General features: G+C 54.3%; 1 protein-coding gene across 2 annotated transcripts in view; it reads right to left on the reverse strand.

Moving 5' to 3' along the window:
* Positions 1-802: 802 nt before the first annotated feature.
* Positions 803-18649, reverse strand: part of LOC133350955 (lysophosphatidylcholine acyltransferase 1-like) — a 19873-nt gene continuing 2026 nt past the window's right edge. For both annotated transcript variants that reach the window (XM_061565802.1, XM_061565801.1), the window contains exons 3-15: positions 15324-15451; positions 14329-14546; positions 12166-12287; positions 11826-11892; positions 9652-9704; positions 8128-8162; positions 7313-7367; positions 6311-6393; positions 5363-5488; positions 4899-5052; positions 3869-3967; positions 3086-3230; positions 803-1535 (exon numbers count right to left, since the gene is read on the reverse strand). In XM_061565802.1, the coding sequence (XP_061421786.1) occupies positions 1333-1535; positions 3086-3230; positions 3869-3967; positions 4899-5052; positions 5363-5488; positions 6311-6393; positions 7313-7367; positions 8128-8162; positions 9652-9704; positions 11826-11892; positions 12166-12287; positions 14329-14546; positions 15324-15451 (1488 nt within the window). In that variant the 3' untranslated portion in view covers positions 803-1332. The remainder of the gene's footprint in view (positions 1536-3085; positions 3231-3868; positions 3968-4898; positions 5053-5362; positions 5489-6310; positions 6394-7312; positions 7368-8127; positions 8163-9651; positions 9705-11825; positions 11893-12165; positions 12288-14328; positions 14547-15323; positions 15452-18649) is intronic.

Here is an 18649-nt window from a genome sequence, read left to right on the forward strand (position 1 = left end):
GAGGCTCTTATTCTGAAATGGCCGAGCATCCGAACGAAGCCGCGGGTTTATTTGTGCATCATCCTTAGCGGGGCTCACGACACTGAAACCAAAACAAACACTCGCCCGCTCATTAGCAGAACACCAGCAGCCCGTCGCGTAAACATTGTAAGTGGGGATTTTTTGTTGTTGTTTAAATGGTCTTGATCTCGGATGGATTTAAATGACGAACTCGGGGGGGAAATGTTCACGTCAGGTGGTGCTGTGTTGCGTGTCACCGGCAAGAGGCCCCAGCAGAACGTTGACAGGCAACTGGAGCGGGCTCACAAGTGCTGGTACCAGTTAGCCCGAGACCCCCCAACCCCCAACCCCCCACCCTCCCCTAACCCCCACCACCAGAACTCAAGTTGAAGTAAAACCCACGCTGGCAACGGCAACAACAATACACGTGGCGCCTCCATGAACGTCCCAGTCGCTGCGGCCTTTATTTGACCATATCCTTTATTCGTCATATCGCCATTGACGCAGCAAAGCCTCGCTCGGTCTCGGGCTCCCGGCGGGCGGGACACGGTAGCCCCCTCCCTGCGGTAGCCCCCTCCCTGCGGTAGCCCCCCTCCCCCCGCGGTAGCCCCCTACCCCAGGGTAGCCCCTCCCTCCCCTCGCGGTAGCCCCCCACCCCAGGGTAGCCCCCTCCTTCCTACCCCAAAGTAGCTCCCCACCTGGCGGTAGCCCCCCATCCCAGGGTAGCCCCTCCCTGCGGTAGCCCCTCCCCCCACCCCAAGTTAGCCCCCCACCTCACGGCAGCCCCCCGCGGTAGCCCCCCCTCCCCCACCTATCGTCACGTGTCCTTCGCGCCACCGCTCAACGCAACGGACGCCGTGAAACGGACGCCGTGAATTCGAATCCAGCCGTGGGGCAGGAGAATCCGACTGCTGGAAGCAATGGGGCCCTTGTCAGGGCAGTCACCGATGGGACGAGGTCTTCGAGTGAACCGCCTCGACTTTGAAGGACCCTCAAGAACTAACACACTGCCATCGCCACGAAAGGAACGGCATCACAAATTGAGTGATTAGCAAGTGAAATTTTCAGCATTGGGATGTTTTGACCGATGCCAGTTACACTGTGTGGTTTTGTTAGCCAATGGTTGGAAGCCAAGAGAGCCCGGAGGAAACCCATGCAGGAAGAGAACATGCTACACGCACAACAGCTTCCCGATTCGGAACCCAGAACGTTGCTTCAGTGCGGCACACGTGGTTCCACTACACCACCCTGCCAACTCAAATATGGGCAGAGCTCTTCCCCAGAAAAAAAACTTTCAAACTTTAAACCCTTGGCAGTCTATGCCACTCCGCGTCATTCCGTCTTCAGGCGGCCCCCAGGCTCCCCACTCCGGCTCTGCGTGAAGTCCGCGTAGGCGTACGCGTCCGATGGGGGCCTCTGTGGGCGGGAGGGCCCCTCCGGGCCCTTCCTCACGCGATCCGGTTCCCCCGTGGCCCCCTCGCCACCACACGTGACTCGGAATTCCGGGCAGCGCTGGGCGACCTCCATGAACGCGGCTAAGGGTCACAGGGCAAGAGTTCATCGTTGTCACAACCATCATAATTTTAATTGCAATCATATTCCGTGTTATTAAGTATTAACATCATAAGCAAAGTTATCACCGCCTTTGTCACAACCATCATCATCATTACAAAGAATATGAATTCCTGCAGTCACGAAAGCTTTAAGTCAAGATTCATCATCATCATCATAATATTGCCCTGACCACACTGGGCAGCCAGACACCAGCCCCAGCTCAGCATCCGGGCCCCTTCGGCCCACTGGACCTGGTGCGGCTGCACTGCCGACACACGTGATGGCTACGCAGTTATCCGAACCCGAGCTATTCAACCAGATGCTTGCCCTCCCTGTAACGCTAACCACACGCCCCAAACGCTGCTATTGACTCCAACCTTAACCCCCAACCATCGCTCCACCTCTGTCCCTTCACCTTGGCCGCTTTTTAGATTTTGTTCCTTATTCACTTCTCACGGCAGTGCCCTCTGACCTCCGCCATGGCAGCTCACGGTGTCAAATCAGATGGCAAGGAAATAGCCTCCAAACGAAACTCGGGCAACCCCCCCCATAAACCTCAGATAAACACCCCGCTTTCATTTGCGGTCGTCACGAATTATCACGAAGTTAAACAACAACAAAAATCCCGGGTATCAGCAGTCTTCGTTTCCAGCTCATTAAGCGCGCTGCCCGCTACAGTCTAAACATTTGGCTGTCATTGGCTCAAAAAAAATTGGGCACATTTGGTGAATTTAAATCGCTCGGGCAAGAGAGAAAGACTCAGTCCCTGGTGGCCCGGAGTTTACTGCTGCTGGTGACTGATACGTTTTATTTAGTTGGATGAAGTTTTTTTTCGTCTCAAGAGGTTTATCGTCGTCGTCGTCGTTACGATCTACCCGCTGGCAGATGAGGGCCTCCACAAGCCACGGTGCCGCGCTGTAGCAATCCATTCGGCGCTCACGCCAGAGATTATTTCATTGCTCCATCTCCACATTGGGCGATTTCGCTCCGCCGGCGGTCGGTCCAGAACGTGACGCATCCCCGGCTCGGGCCCCACTCACTTTTTCGTCGCAGTCATAACGACGCTGCCTCCAGCGTGCACGGGGTGCGACTGTTGTACGTTCGATCGTCTGTCGAGACGAAGGCTGGAATGGCAGCCAAAGGAGGGGAACGCACGCGAGAGGACGTCTTCGGCAGAGACGGAGCCTTGAGCTCCGTTTGATGGATGGGTCGTGGCATCGCAGAACCGCGGAAGATGCCCGTACATTTGGGAGGCCTTCATCCAGCAGTGGATTGATCATGGGAGTTCATGATTATGAACTCCCTAATAACAATACAGCTTAATATCACAGCGCGATTCACATTGGATCTTCTTCACGGATGCGTAGACACCTTCAAGTTGGGTTGGGCAGCGAAGAGTCAATTCAGAGTTGTCTCCCCGACTTGTTGTGCTCTTGCTTCCATCGTGTTGGCAAAACGAAATCAACTTTAAGCATGCAACGAGGCAGTGCTCGAATGTGGAAATTACACATTCCCGTGGCGAGGACCTCACCGTATGTGACGGCCCCCGTGTGGTGGGGGTCAGCGGCTCGGAAGAGGGCGATGGGGTCAAAGGGCAGGTCAGGCCCCAGGGTGGCGCGCAGGGCCCCCAGCACCTCTTCCTGCGTGACCTCTCCCTGACCCCGAGGGTCGTACACCTGCGGGGTCACGCGGCCACGGAGCGAGCGAGCGGGGTCAGTGAAAACACAAATTGATATTTTTTTACATCTCATTGCAGCCGGTGACGATCGGTCGCGGAGACCTCATTAGGCTTGAGTGATTGTCCGCTATCAGTGGCAGCAATTGCAAGAGTGGGGAACTAACAATACACGCACGCGCAACATACAGCGCTCCTGTGTCAATCCTCTAACCCCAACCAGATGGTCAACCGACCCTGGTACTCGTCCTCCAACCCACCCTAACCAACTTTCCACTCGTACGAGGCCTCCCAAATTAACGAGCCAACCGGTCACCGGCCCTTTCTCTGCCATCAAACCTCACCCCTAACCCAGTGGCCTAGCGTGGTTGCAGGACGGGCCCCAGTGCAAGGAGGGCAATGGGCGCCGGTGCTGTCCCTCTTGGGAGCCCGGCACGCGCCCGGCACGTGCCCCCCCCCCCCCAACCCGTGGGCCTTTGGAATAAAATCCGATGAGTTATAAAGTTCTTTTCACAGGCCCTGGGTCAAGGGGTGTCCTCGATATCTTCGATATCTACCCCCGCCACCCCACGCGTCGCTCGTCGTCTAAGGCTCAGGCTGGACGTTCCGCCGTGCGTGACCCCCGCTGGCCGGGGTCACCTGGAAGGCGAGGTCCAGGGTTTCGAGGTGCTGGGCGGGCCACACGGCGCGCACCAGGCCCACGAGCACCTCCCGGGCGTCCACGTGGCCTCGCGCCCCCTGCGCCCACGGGGGGAGGGGGGGGGGGCACCAGAGAGTCGTTCGTGAGCGGCAGGCCGCCGGCGTCCGCTCACACAAACACTCCCCAGGCCGGTGGTGGTGGACCTGCGCAAAATCGCACCTCGCAGGGCCCACCCGCCTGACCCTGACCGAGCCAGCCCAGGGCCGGCCGGTAACCAGGCCCCAGCGGCAACGCCCGACGAGGCTGGCGAGCGGCCGCTCGTCTTGCGGGATTGCGCCTCTCGCTACGGCGGGGCCCGCACTCTCCGCCGTGCGCGTGAAGGTTTTGTGTTGAGAGCGGAAGACCTCCAGGAGGCCGGGCGACTCGGAGGTCAGAGACGCCAAAGCGGCGGCGCTGGGACCCTGCGTGGGACTAAACCGGGTTCTCGAGTGAAGTGAGTTAATGGCAAGAACCCTGCACACAAAGACAGAGATCCCCCATTAAGACTAAACAGACTGTTGGGGCAAGTGCTGTTAGAGAAGAGCACCTGTGAAGGCCGGCACAGTATATGAGGTGGTGGATGGCCAACACCACGCCCGGCCACCTTTTTCTCCCCAGTGGTGATGTTTACACACCTCACCAGGTACTCATTTGAAGCCGAGTCGACCTAGGGGAGGCCCAGGAGTGGTTTAGACAATCGCCACTGGAGTTGACCATGAGTGGGATTCGAACTCGGGTTCATAGGTCAATGCGCTAACCGCTACTCCACCACCGCCCCCCCTAAACACTCACAAACACACTCGCACATTCTCACACATACACACTCTCTCATACTTGCACACGAAACTGCACGAACCGTGCCCAAATTGGAAATCTGACAATCGAGACAGATCGCAGCATCGCGAGACCCCCGAGAGGCGACGACAGCTTGGAGAGGCGTTCATCCAGCAGCGGAGAAAGATCGTGGCCGACGGCGCCCTGGACACTGACCGGGTCGAAGGCGGCGTGCAGCACGCGCATGTGGGGGCCCTCGGGCCGCGCGAGGCACGCGGCCAGGTCACGTGGAGTCACGCGCGTGGCCCCCAGGGCGCGGACGCGCTCAGAGATCGCCTCGAGCTCGGGGATGGCGCGGTCCACCAGCAGTCTGTCTCGAGACACGCGGGGGGAGACAGAGACACAGGGTCAGCTTCTGTCTACAGCTCACCAGCAGGCTGTCTCGAGACACGCGGGGGGAGACACACGGGGACAAGGAGAGACGGATGGAGGGGCAGGTTGAGGTAGAGGGGGAGGGTGAGGGGGAGGGGGAGGGAGAGGGGGAGAGAGAGGGGGATGGAGAGGGGGAGGGAGAGGGGGAGGGGGAGGGGGAGGGAGAGGGGGAGGGAGAGAGAGAGGGAGAGGGGGGAGGGAGAGGGGGAGGGACAGGGGGAGGGGCAGGGGGACCGCAGCCTCCTCACTTGAGGCTCTGCAGCAGCTCCAGGAGATGCTCCCTCTGGGGGGCGCCTCCCGGGCCCCCTCTCCACGTGCTCCTCACAGGGGTCCGGGACCCATCTCCCGTGGGGGGCGCAGTCTCCTGCAGGGCCCTAAGAGGCCGGGGAGGGGGGGGGCAGTGCAGGGGGGTCAGTGTGATTCATGGATATTTATTTAAATGAATTAAAGTTACAGACTTCACTTGCCACTGATGTTAGCCGTGGTCGGGAATCGAACTCTTATGCATGGGATCGCAGTATAGTGTGCTACGTAGAGTGTGAAAGTTCAACATACATACACATTCACATACACACACATACACAACATACACATTCACATATATTCACATACACGCGAATTCACACGCACGCGAAGGCATCGTCACAAAGACAAAGATCCCCCGTATAGCCTGAACGGACCTCTGGTGCAAGTGCTGTAAGCGAGTAGCCCCGATGAAGGCCGGCACGGCGCACGAGGGGGAGGGTGGACAGCACCACGCCCCCACCGCCTTTGTCTCCCGAATTGCGATGTTTACACATCGCACCAGGTACTCATTTGCGTCCGAGTCAACCTAGGGGAGGTCCAGGCCCAGTTCTGATCTTCGTCACCGGTGTTGGCCATGAGCGGGAATCGAACTAGGGTTCAATCAAAGATTGGTTGATTGAGGCTGTGCGTTAACCGCTGCGCCACCGATCCCCACGCAGACACACGCAGACACGCAGACACACAAAGACACACGCGAAGACGCACACACGCACATACACACGCATACACACACACGCAGACACGCACAGACACACACGCAGACACACACAGACACACGCATACACAGACACACGCAGAGACACGCAGACACACACACGCAGACACACACACACGCAGACGCACGCGTCTCACGAGAGTCAGTTGTGTGCGGTGTGTGCGGCGCAGCTCACCTGTGCACCTGGGCGCGCAGGTTGTTCGCGTACAGGTCCGGGTCCTTCCGCTCCTCCTCGCTGGGCGAGTACACTGGCAGGTACTGCGTCACGGGGTACACGTGCACAGCGGGTGTCACGTGGTACACGTGCACAGCGGGTGTCACGTGGTACACGTGCACAGCGGGTGTCACGTGGTACACGTGCACAGTTAGTGTCACGTGGTACACGTGCACAGCGGGTGTCACGTGGTACACGTGCACAGCGGGTGTCACGTGGTACACGTGCACAGTTAGTGTCACGTGGTATACGTGCACAGCGGGTGTCACGGGGTACACGTGCACAGTGGGTGTCACGTGGTATACGTGCAAAGCGGGTGTCAGCTACGCGCGTACGCACCGGGTCTGTGGAGAGTAATAATTATACTTCGTGCATGCTCTGATCGAGTGTTAATCATGACGTCGACTTGTAACGCCCTGAGCATCCGCTCGCTCTCGTGTCTACGTGAGTTGAACTTCTTTCGCACCGTACGTAGCCACCCGTGCTAAGCGGAGGTGCTCTTGAAGGGAGGGGGACGACTCAGAGACGCCAGGCGGACGAGCGGCAAGGCAGCGCGGCCACGCGGCGAGCCGGCGCCACCAACACTTACCCACGCTCTGACGCACTCTCTTTATGAAGTTGTTATCGACCCAATGGACGATGTTTAGTGTCCATACACGTGGGAGGAAACCGGAGCGTCCACGCGTGCGAGGGGGCGACGCTCTATCCCCGTACAGGTGTAACAGGTGGGGTTCCACATTTGCTGTACTGCCTTCCCCGGGCGATCCACCACCCCCCGGCTGGTGCCTCCGCACGGTCGGGCGCTGGGCCGCACGAGGGCCGCCACGTGCGTGCGGAGCTCGCCACGTGCGTGCGGAGCTCGTCACGTGGCAGGCGGCGGTGCTCGTCCAGCAGTGGATCGAGCGCGCGGCTCGCGACGGTGACGCCGACCGCTCGAGCGACGTTCTCGGGCAGGACCCTCACCTGGATGAGCACGCGGCGTCGCGGCCGGCACATGGTCAGCCACAACACCTTGATCCTGCGGGGTGGGGCGGGGTGGGAGAAGGGGTCGGTGTCATTGGTCGAGAGGTCATGGCAGCAGTGGTGTGTTGTGTGGTGGTAGTGTTGTGTGGTTGTATTGGGTGTGGTTGTGTTGTTGTGCGATTGTTGTGTGTGCGTGTGGTTGTTTGTTATTGTCTGGTTGTTGTGTGTGGTTGTATTGTGTAGTTGTGTGGTTGTTGGGCGTAGTTGTGTGGTTGCTGTGTGGTTGTGTTGTGTGGTTGTGGTATTTGTAGTTGCGTGTGGTTGTATGGTTGTGGTGTACTTGTGGTGTGGTTGTGTGTGGTTGTGGTGTGGTTGTGGTGTGTGGTTGTGGTGTGATTGTGGTGTGGTTGTGGTGTGTGGTTGTGGTGTGATTTTGGTGTGGTTGTGGTGTGTTGTGTGGTTGTGGTTGTTGTGTGGTTGTGGTGTAGTTGTGTGTGGAGTTGAGTGGTTGTGGTGTAGTTGTGTGTAGTTGTGTTTGTGTGGTTGTAGTGTGGTTGTAGTGTGTGATTGTGGTGTGGTTGTTGTGTGGTTGTGGTGTGTGGTTGTAGTGTGGTTGTAGTGTGTGATTGTGGTGTGTGGTTGTTGTGTGGTTGTGGTGTGTGGTTGTAGTGTGGTTGTGGTGTGTGATTGTAGTGTGTGGTTGTGTGGTTGTTGTGTGTGGTTGTTGTGTGTGGAGTTGAGTGGTTGTGGTGTGGTTGTGGTGTGGTTGTGTAGTTGTGTGGTTGTTGTGTGTGTAGTTGGGAGAGGGAGCTCACGGGGATGGTCCGTGCACGGCCCACGAGACGACTTCCTGCACAGAAACACCGAGAGAGAGACACGGAGACAAAGAGAGAGAGACACACAGAGACACGGAGACACCGAGAGAGAGATACACAGAGACACAGAGACATGATGGTTGGGCCAGTGTCTTCGAGGAGCAATGTCAAAGCCAGGAGGCGATGCGAACTCGAATGCGGTGTCCGTTCTGCGCGTCCGCGCTGGTCCACACGCGTGCACACGAACACACGTGTGCACGTGTGTTCGTGTGCACGTTGAACTTCTTTCGCACCGTACCTAGCCAAACGCGCTAATCGGAGTTGCTGGGGAAGGACAACACCACGCGGATAGAGGCCGAGTTTGCGCGTGCTCGCGGATGACTGTCAACAACAACAACAGGAGCGACAACAACAGCAGCAGCAGCGGTAGCAGCAGCAGCAGGCCTGTGCCTACATCTCCTTCATGCAATGGGGGACTGAAGACGCGAGCCACGAGCAGCGCGACTGTGGCCGTGCAACCCAAGCGAGGGAGCCCCACAGTGACCCCACTGGGGCCTGGGATCCTTCAACGGAGGAGGAGGAGGAGGGACAGCGACACGACACCAACTCTCTCTGAATTTTGAAGATCACATTGATTATATTGGTAAAAAGACAAAAACAAATTTTTGTATCGACACAAGCACTGCTTCCCCCCTATGTTCCGTTTGGAATTGATAAAAGCTACCGTACTGCCTCTACTTGATTACTGTGACGTCGTGTATAAATCAGCCCCAAGTACTGTACTGAAGAAGCTTGACTCAATGTATCACTCGGCCTTTAGATTTGCATTGAACTGCCCATATAGGACTCACCACTGTGATCTCTACATTGGGTCAAACTTAACATCTCTCAATGTTCTACGGCTTGTGCATCAGATCTTATTTATTCACGATGTACTTACAAAAAAATCCGCAGATTACCTGCTGGATCTCCTCTCTGTTTCAAAGAACAAATTTGACCTAAGGTCTTCGCTCATTTACCAGCTTCACATTCCCTATTGCCGTACAAATACTGGAGGAAGGGACTTTGCTATTGATGCCCCCAGGGTCTGGAATGCTATTGACAATAAACTGCAACTTGAATCACTACCTATGAGATAAATTTTGATTTAAAGCTTTCGTGACTACAAGGATTCATCTTCTTGGTTCTTTTGGTAAAGTCACGTAGAAGGGAAGTAATAAAATAATAATAAATGTATTATGTTTTATTTTTATTATTTTATTACTTCCCTTCTACGTGACTTTACCGAAAGAACCCAGAAGATGTACCTATGAGATCTTCACTCAAAACTGCTCTAGAGGAGTTGTACACCCCTAGCTGCCAGTGCTATTCAGTGGCCTAAAATAAAATGTTTCGCTCCGGATGATCGCTGCAAAGTATGATCTGTGTTTTGATTTAGTGTGCTGATCTTAAAGGTGCATTGACAAATGTTGGCGGTGGTGGAGGTGGTGGCGGTGTCCCGGCGTGCGCGCCTCGCTCCCTCACCGTCTCGTACTTGATGAGCACCACTTGAGCCGCCACCCCCACGGACAAGGCGCCTGGGAGGGGGGAGAGGGGGAGGGGTGGAGGGGGAGGACGGGGGGTGGAGGGGGGTGGAGGGGGGTGACGTGACACCCCAGGTAACGCAGCGGCAACAACAACCACGGGGCCTCTCCCCTGCCTCCCTCCCTCACCACCCCCCCCCCCCCCCAAATCTCGCACCCCGCAATCTCCCTAGAAAATTGCCCCCCACGCCCTAATCTCCCTCTTTGCCCCCCGCCTAGTCCCCCCACCGCCCCCACCCCCTCACGCCGCCTTCCAGGTTCATGGCGCAGTCATCCAGCAACAGAACGACTCGACGGAGAGGCGGCACCCCCCACAGAGCCGTCCATCCACACCGAGACGTGCGCGAGCATTTTCTACCCATCCCATCAGCCACGTGGTTAGTGTCAGCAGCGCTGCGTCAACGAAAACTCCGGAGCGGTTTCAACATCCGGTGTCTCATCATCATCGTCGTCATCGTCATCAATCATCATCATCGTCATAATCATCGTCATCATCATCGTCATCATCATCGTCATCAACATCGTCATCATCATCGTCATCATCATTGTCATCAACATCGTCATCATCATCGTCATCATCATCATCGTCATCATCGTCATCATCATCGTCATCATCAACATCGTCATCATCATCATCGTCATCATCATCGTCATCATCATCGTCATCATCATCGTCATCATCATCGTCATCATCATCGTCATCATCATCGTCATCATCATCGTCATCATCATCGTCATCATCATCAACATCATCGTCATCATCATCGTCATCATCATCAACATCATCGTCATTATCATCGTCATCATCATCGTCGTCATCGTCATCATAATGGTCGAGGCTTGCTTGAACGAATGCTGCTGAGACTGTCCGATGTTGTTCATCGGCAAGGACCTCCGCTCCGTTGGCTCTGGGCCCCGCTTCGATATGACGCGCAAGGCAGACTCATCATTCACGTCGTTGTGGAGAACACAATGACGAGTAGAGAGGATGACGAGGGGAGAGGATGACGAGGGGAGAGGAGTGGAGAGCTCTGCGTGTTGGACTTCGGGAGGTGGCCGGGTGGCTGAGCGGTCAGGGAGGTGGAGCCGGCAGCGCTGCTGGTGGTGACCCCGGGTTCGAATCCGGGTCTCAGTCGCCGTGCGCTAAACCACCGGTAGCTCCAGTGCAGTCAGTTCATGGTCTCGGTCCGGTCACCAACGTCGATTTTTAAAAAAATGGTAATCTTAAAAGTAGAAATTAGATTGCCATGCAACGGGCGTCACCCCTCAGCAGGGCATGTGGGAGAGCAAACCCCCCGAGTCGCTTGGTGCAATCGTTCTCAGCGGTAGCTCTGTGCAATCTGTTCCTGCGGGGCCGTGTTGTCCCGCGAGACGATGGCGAGGGCGCTCCTAGTGAAGTCTTCGTCTGGCGAGGCCCCAGGGTGGAGAACGTGGAGTCGTCCCCCCCTCCCCCCCCCCGTCTGGCGGGTTGGGGAATGGCCCGCGGAAGAGGATACCACAGGACTGCTTCTGGGAACCGTTCAATTTAAGTTCGGCAAATTGCGTTTATGGAATTTTTCTTTTGAGAATGATCATAATGACGCCAAATCATTTATCCCACAACGCATCGTCGCGTTTCAAAGACTAGTTTTGGGGAGGTCCTGCTACATTGAGATGTCTCTCCTAAACCAATTCACTCTTCCTTTTTGTATGTATGGTATTACGTTGCACTTCTTTCGCACCGTACGTAGTCAACCGTGTTAATCGGAGGTTCGGTTTTCAAGCTCTCACCACACTCCCCTCGCTGTCCCCTCTCGCCTCTCTCACCTCTCTCACCACTCACCTCACTCTCCCTCTCTCGCCTCTCTCACCTCTCTCACCACTCACCTCACTCTCCCTCTCTCACCACTCTCCCTCCCTCACCTCTCTCACCACTCTCAACTCTCTCACCTCTCTCACCTCTCTCCCTCTCTCACCTCTCTCACCTCTCTCACCACTCTCCCTCTCTCACCTCTCTCACCTCTCTCACCTCTCTCACCTCTCTCACCACTCTCACCTCTCTCACCACGCTCACCTCTCTCACCTCTCTCACCTCTCTCACCTCTCTCACCTCTCTCACCACTCTCCCTCTCTCACCTCTCTCACAAGCGCTGCCGGCTCCCTTCCCCGGCTCCGTCTCCTCCAGGAACACCGCCACGTGCCTCTGGAGACAGAACGCGGCCCGCACAACGACGATGATGCTGCTGATGATGCTGCTGATGATGCTGCTGATGATATTTCAGATTGGGATGCTGCTGATGATGCTGCTGATAATGCTGCTGATGATGGTTGGGCTGCTGCTGATGCTACTGATACTGCTACTGATGATGATGATGCTGCTGCTGATATTGAAGATTGGGATGCTGCTGATGATGCTGCTGATGATGATGGTTGGGCTACTGCTGATGCTACTGATGCTGATGCTGGTGCCGCGTGCCTGTGGGAGCGCTCCCTTGGCTGCCCTCTCCACCCGGCGCCTCGTCTCCTCCGCCGCCCTCTCGGCGCGCACCGCCCCCTCCTCGCCTCCCACGCGCACCGCCTGCAGGGCGCCCAGCACGGCTAGGGGGGGAGGGGCGGGGGGTATTGATTGGATATTGATTGGGTATTGATTATTAGTTCAGGATTGAGTGGATGGGTATTTATTATTAGTTCAGGATTGAGTGATTGGGTATTGATTATTAATTCAGGATTGAGTGGATGGGTATTTATTATTAGTTCAGGATTGAGTGATTGGATATTGATTATTAATTCAGGATGGAGTGACTGGGTATTATTAGTTCAGGATTGAGTGATTGGGTATTGATTATTAGTTCAGGATTGAGTGATTGGGTATTGATTATTCATTTAGGATTGAGTGATTGGGTATTGATTATTAATTCGGGATTGAGTGATTGGGTATTGATGATTAGTTCAGGATTGAGTAAATGGGTATTGATGATTAGTTTCGGATTGAGTGATTGGGTATTGATTATTCATTCAGGATTGAGTGATTGGGTATTGATGATTAGTTCAGGATTGAGTGATTTGGTATTGATTATTCATTCAGGATTGAGTGATTGGGTATTGATGATTAGTTCAGGATTGAGTGATTTGGTATTGATGATTAATTCCAGATTGAGTGATTGGGTATTGATTATTAGTTCAGGATTGAGTGATTGGGTATTGATTATTAGTTCAGGATTGAGTGATTGGGTATTGATTATTAGTTCAGGATTGAGTGGATGGGTATTTATTATTAGTTCAGGATTGAGTGATTGGGTATTGATTATTAATTCAGGATGGAGTGACTGGGTATTATTAGTTCAGGATTGAGTGATTGGGTATTGATTATTAGTTCAGGATTGAGTGATTGGGTATTGATTATTCATTTAGGATTGAGTGATTGGGTATTGATTATTAATTCGGGATTGAGTGATTGGGTATTGATGATTAGTTTAGGATTGAGTGATTGGGTATTGATTATTAGTTCAGGATTGAGTCATTGGGTATTGATTATTAATTCAGGATTGAGTGATTGGGTATTGATTATTAATTCAGGATTGAGTCATTGGGTATTGATTATTAGTTCAGGATTGAGTGATTTGGTATTGATGATTAATTCCAGATTGAGTGATTGGGTATTGATTATTAGTTCAGGATTGAGTGATTGGGTATTGATTATTCATTCAGGATTGAGTGATTGGGTATTGATGATTAGTTCAGGATTGAGTGATTGGGTATTGATTATTAGTTCAGGATTGAGTGATTGGGTATTGATTATTAGTTCAGGATTGAGTGGATGGGTATTTATTATTAGTTCAGGATTGAGTGATTGGGTATTGATTATTAATTCAGGATGGAGTGACTGGGTATTATTAGTTCAGGATTGAGTGATTGGGTATTGATTATTAGTTCAGGATTGAGTGATTGGGTATTGATTATTCATTTAGGATTGAGTGATTGGGTATTGATTATTAATTCGGGATTGAGTGATTGGGTATTGATGATTAGTTTAGGATTGAGTGATTGGGTATTGATTATTAGTTCAGGATTGAGTCATTGGGTATTGATTATTAGTTCAGGATTGAGTGATTGGGTATTGATTATTAATTCAGGATTGAGTCATTGGGTATTGATTATTAGTTCAGGATTGAGTGATTTGGTATTGATGATTAATTCCAGATTGAGTGATTGGGTATTGATTATTAGTTCAGGATTAAGTGATTGGGTATTGATTATTCATTCAGGATTGAGTGATTGGGTATTGATGATTAGTTCAGGATTGAGTGATTGGGTATTGATGATTAGTTCAGGATTGAGTGATTTAGTATTGATGATTAATTCCAGATTGAGTGATTGGGTATTGATTATTAGTTCAGGATTGAGTGATTGGGTATTGATTATTCATTCAGGATTGAGTGATTGGGTATTGATGATTAGTTCAGGATTGAGTGATTGGGTATTGATTATTAGTTCAGGATTGAGTGATTGGGTATTGAGTTGAAGGAGACAAAGTAACTCATTCCCATTTAGAGAAACCCACGCCCCCCCCCTTTTCTGTCTCAGCCCCCCCACCGCCTCCCGCCCCCTCACCCCCCGCCCCCCGCCCCCCCCTGGTCACCTCCCACGAGGGGCAGCCCCGGCGCCGCGTCCGCGTCACTGAGGAGGGCCGCGAGGTGGATCGCGACGGGGATGACGTCGAAGTGCGAGGTGTGGGGGGCGACGAGGAGAAGGGGGGCCTCTAGGGGGGTCGCGGGGGGCCCCCCCTCCTCCCGGAGCTCAAAGCCGCACAGCAGCCACAGCCAGCGCAACAGCCGCCGCAGCAGCCGCTCCGCCAGACTGCGTGGAGCGAGTTGGACGGAGACACAGAGAGACACAGAGAGACACACAGAGACACACAGAGACACACACAGAGACACATAGACACACAGAGACACACAGAGACACACAGAGACACAGAGAGGCACACAGAGACACACGGTCACACACAGAGACACACATAGACACACGGACACACATAGAGACACACGGAGACACGGATACGCACAGAGACACAGAGACACGGACACACACACAGGCACGGATACTGAGACGCGGACACAGAGGTACAGACACAGAGACACGGATATACACAGAGACGGGGACACACAGACACACAGATACAGAGACTCACGCCGAGAGACACACACTGCAGACTCGGGATCAGCTTCGACATTCAGGATCTCATCAGCAGCAGAGTCAGGCTCGCTGGCTGGAGAGCCGCCCCTCTTAACGATACCATCAGAGTGTGGAGGCGACTTGGCTGGGATCACAAAGGCGGTGGCCGCCGCACCGCGCGGTGCTGTTAGATGCGCTTCTGGGGCCGTCTGGAACGCCTCTTCCTTCCGATATTCGGAAGCCACTGCAGCTATGCACTTTTAAATCATCATCATCATCTAGATTTGACAAACTCATTTCTTTAGAACCGTTTTTTTAGTGTTTAGCTTGTTGTCCTTCCCCCGCACCTCCGATCAGCACGGTTGGCTACGTACGGTACGAAAACAGTTCAACGTACACACACACACAAACGGCACGTCTGTGGGTGAGTGGGTGACGAGTGGGCCGCGTGAGGCTCACGTGAGCGAGGGGGGCCGGGACAGCTGCGTGCCGACGCTGGCGACGAGGGCGAGCGCCCAGGCGGCGCTCGCAACGCAGGCGAAGAGCAGCAGCCGCGCGGGCACCAGCAGCACGGACATGAGGACCACCTGCACCCAGACAGAGGTCAGAGGGTGACCCCCAGAGGCGAGGTCAGAGGGTGACCCCCAGAGGCGAGGTTTCAGCTGAGAACTCATCCAGGTGCAGGTGAGAGCCTCATGAGACAAGGGTGACCTGGGGGCATCAGTCTGCCAGTCGGGGGCGATGGTTGCTGCTGTCTGTACGCGTCATTCGCGGTGCCATTTTCGACAATTTTTTTAAATTTTTATCCCGACCGGTGGCTCACGCGATGGCCGACTCTTGCAAATGACGCCCGAGGATCGTTATCGTCGGCCGTGCGGCAGACGACGCGAATTGTTGGCGTGAAGACGCTCCGCGGTATTGATCAGGGGGGCCGCTGGGTTCGAACCGTGAAAACCTCTTGCTACAAGTGGCGTGACGCGCTGCCGCTTGGCCGTGCCATCGTCCACCGTAAAACTGCATCGTAAACAAAAGTGTTGCTGGCTGGCTGGGCTGGATGGTCACGCCCAAAGGACGTACGCGTTGCTGGTATAGTACTGCACACACACACACATATCTATAACACACACACACATATCTATAACACACACACACATATACACGTATATATAAGCGAGTCGAGATTGGGTCGCGTTGGCCGCCCCGCGACGCGAATCCAAGCCCGGAGCGGTGGCGCAGCGGTTAGCGCAACGCGGCTTGGCGAAGATGGCGAGGGGCCCGACCACCGTTTGGGACATCGGTCGCCACTGACGTTAGCCGTGGCCCGGAATCGAACTCGGGCGGCTGGGTTCAAAGCATCGCGCACGCAAACAGCGGCGCCACCGATCCCTCCTGGTGTGCCGTGCATGCTCCTCGTGTGTCGTGCATGCTCCTGGTGTGTCGTGCATGCTCCTGGTGTGTCGTGCATGCTCCTGGTGTGTCGTGCATGCTCCTGGTGTGTCGTGCATGCTCCTCGTGTGTCGTGCATGCTCCTGGTGTGTCGTGCATGCTCCTCGTGTGTCGTGCATGCTCCTCGTGTGTCGTGCATGCTCCTCGTGTGTCGTGCATGCTCCTCGTGTGTCGTGCATGCTCCTGGTGTGTCGTGCATGCTCCTGGTGTGTCGTGCATGCTCCTCGTGTATCGTGCATGCTCCTCGTGTATCGTGCATGTTCCTGGTGTGTCGTGCATGTGCCTGTTTGTCGATGTCGCCTGCTGACCCTCCGCCCCTACTGGACATCTGTGCAATAAAGAGCTTTATAGCTCATCTGATTCCTCGTCCGCTTCGTGAAGTCAAGATTCTGGTTGTGTGTCTGCGTGTGTCAGTGTGTGTGTCAGTGTGTGTGTCTGTGTGTGTCAGTGTGTGTGTGTCTGTGTGTGTGTCTGTGTGTGTGTCAGTGTGTGTGTCTGTGTGTGTGTGTCTGTGTGTGTGTCAGTGTGTGTGTCAGTGTGTGTGTGTCAGTGTGTGTGTGTCAGTGTGTGTGTCAGTGTGTGTCAGTGTGTGTGTCAGTGTGTGTGTCAGTGTGTGTGTCTGTGTGTATCTGTGTGTGTCAGTGTGTGTGTCAGTGTGTGTGTCAGTGTGTGTGTGTCAGTGTGTGTCAGTGTGTGTGTGTCAGTGTGTATGTGTGTCTGTGTGTGTGTCAGTGTGTGTGTCAGTGTATGTGTCAGTGTGTGTGTCTGTGTGTGTCAGTGTGTGTGTGTCAGTGTGTGTGTCAGTGTGTGTGTCAGTGTGTGTGTCTGTGTGTGTCAGTGTGTGTGTGTCAGTGTGTGTGTGTCAGTGTGTGTGTCAGTGTGTGTGTGTCAGTGTGTGTGTGTCAGTGTGTGTGTCAGTGTGTGTGTCAGTGTCTGTGTGTCAGTGTGTGTGTCTGTGTGTGTGTCTGCGTGACGGTTGGTGGCGGTGGGCCCACGGCTCGCCCCGAGAGTCGCTGACGAGGCGAGTCGCATTCCACGTGGGGCGAGACGTGAAGCTCGCGCCGTGTGGCTCGCGGTGAGAGAGGCGAGGCGTGGTCCTGCCTGTGTGTGTGTCTGTGTGTGTGTGTCTGTGTGTGTGTCTTTGTGTCTGTGTGTGTGTGTCTGTGTGTGTGTCTTTGTGTCTGTGTGTGTGTCTCTGTGTGTGTCTGTGTGTGTGTGTCTGTGTGTGTCTCTGTGTGTGTGTCTGTGTGTGTCAGTGTATGTGTCTCTGTGTGTGTGTCTCTGTGTGTGTCAGTGTCTGTGTGTCTTTGTGTGTGTGTCCCCGTGTCTGTCTCTGTGTCTGTGTCTGTCCCCGTGTCTGTCTCTGTGTCTGTCTCTGTGTATGTTCCTGTGTCTGTCTCTGTGTCTGTCCCTGTGCCTGTCTCTGTGTATGTCCCTGTGTCTGTGTCTGTCTCTGTGTCTGTCTCTGTAGTGTCTCCGTCTCCGTGTTTGTGTCTCCGTCTCCGTGTTTGTGTCTCCGTGCTCTGACGTTGTGTCTCGGTGGCTGCGTCTGACTCGTCGTTTGTTTCTCTGACCCGAGTTCGATTCCCACTCACGGCCAACATCAGTGACAAATTTCTAAACTGGTCCTGAACTTTACCTAGGTCGACTCAGCCTTAAATGAGTACGGTAGCTGGTACGGTGTGCAAACATCACCAACATCCTGTATAGGCTACACGGGGGACATTTGTCTTTATTTGTATGTGTTTATGTATATGTATACACGTGTGTCTGTTATGTGGGTGTGTATATGTTACGTGTGTGAGTTTGTATTTATTATGAGTCTATGTTGTGTGTGTATACATTTGCAGTGTGTGTGTTTATATACCTTGTGTGTGTGGGTGTTTGTGTGTGTTTGTATGAGTCGACTCAAATGAGTACCTGGTGCGGTGTGTAAACATCGCCACTCGGGAGACAAAGGCGGCCGGGCGTGGTGCTGACCTCCCACCCCCTCGTGCGCCGTGCCGGCCTTCATAGGTGCTGCTCGCTAACAGCACTTGCCCCAACAGTCTGCATGGGCTACAAGGGACGGGCCTTTGTGTCTTTATGCACTCTCCCTGGCTCTCACCCTGGCTCTCTCCCTGACTCTCACCCTGACTCTCACCCTGACTCTCACCCTGACTCTCACCCTGACTCTCTCCCTGACTCTCACCCTGACCCTCACCCTGGCTCTCACCTTGACTCTCTCCCTGGCTCTCTCTCTGGCTCTCTCCCTGACCCTCACCCTGGCTCTCTCCCTGACTCTCACCCTGACTCTCACCCTGGCTCTCTACCTGGCTCTCTCCCTGGCTCTCTCCCTG

The sequence above is a fragment of the Lethenteron reissneri genome, chromosome 35, assembly GCF_015708825.2.
Source record: "Lethenteron reissneri isolate LAM-NWPU_2019-01 chromosome 35, ASM1570882v1, whole genome shotgun sequence".
NCBI lineage: Eukaryota > Metazoa > Chordata > Hyperoartia > Petromyzontiformes > Petromyzontidae > Lethenteron > Lethenteron reissneri.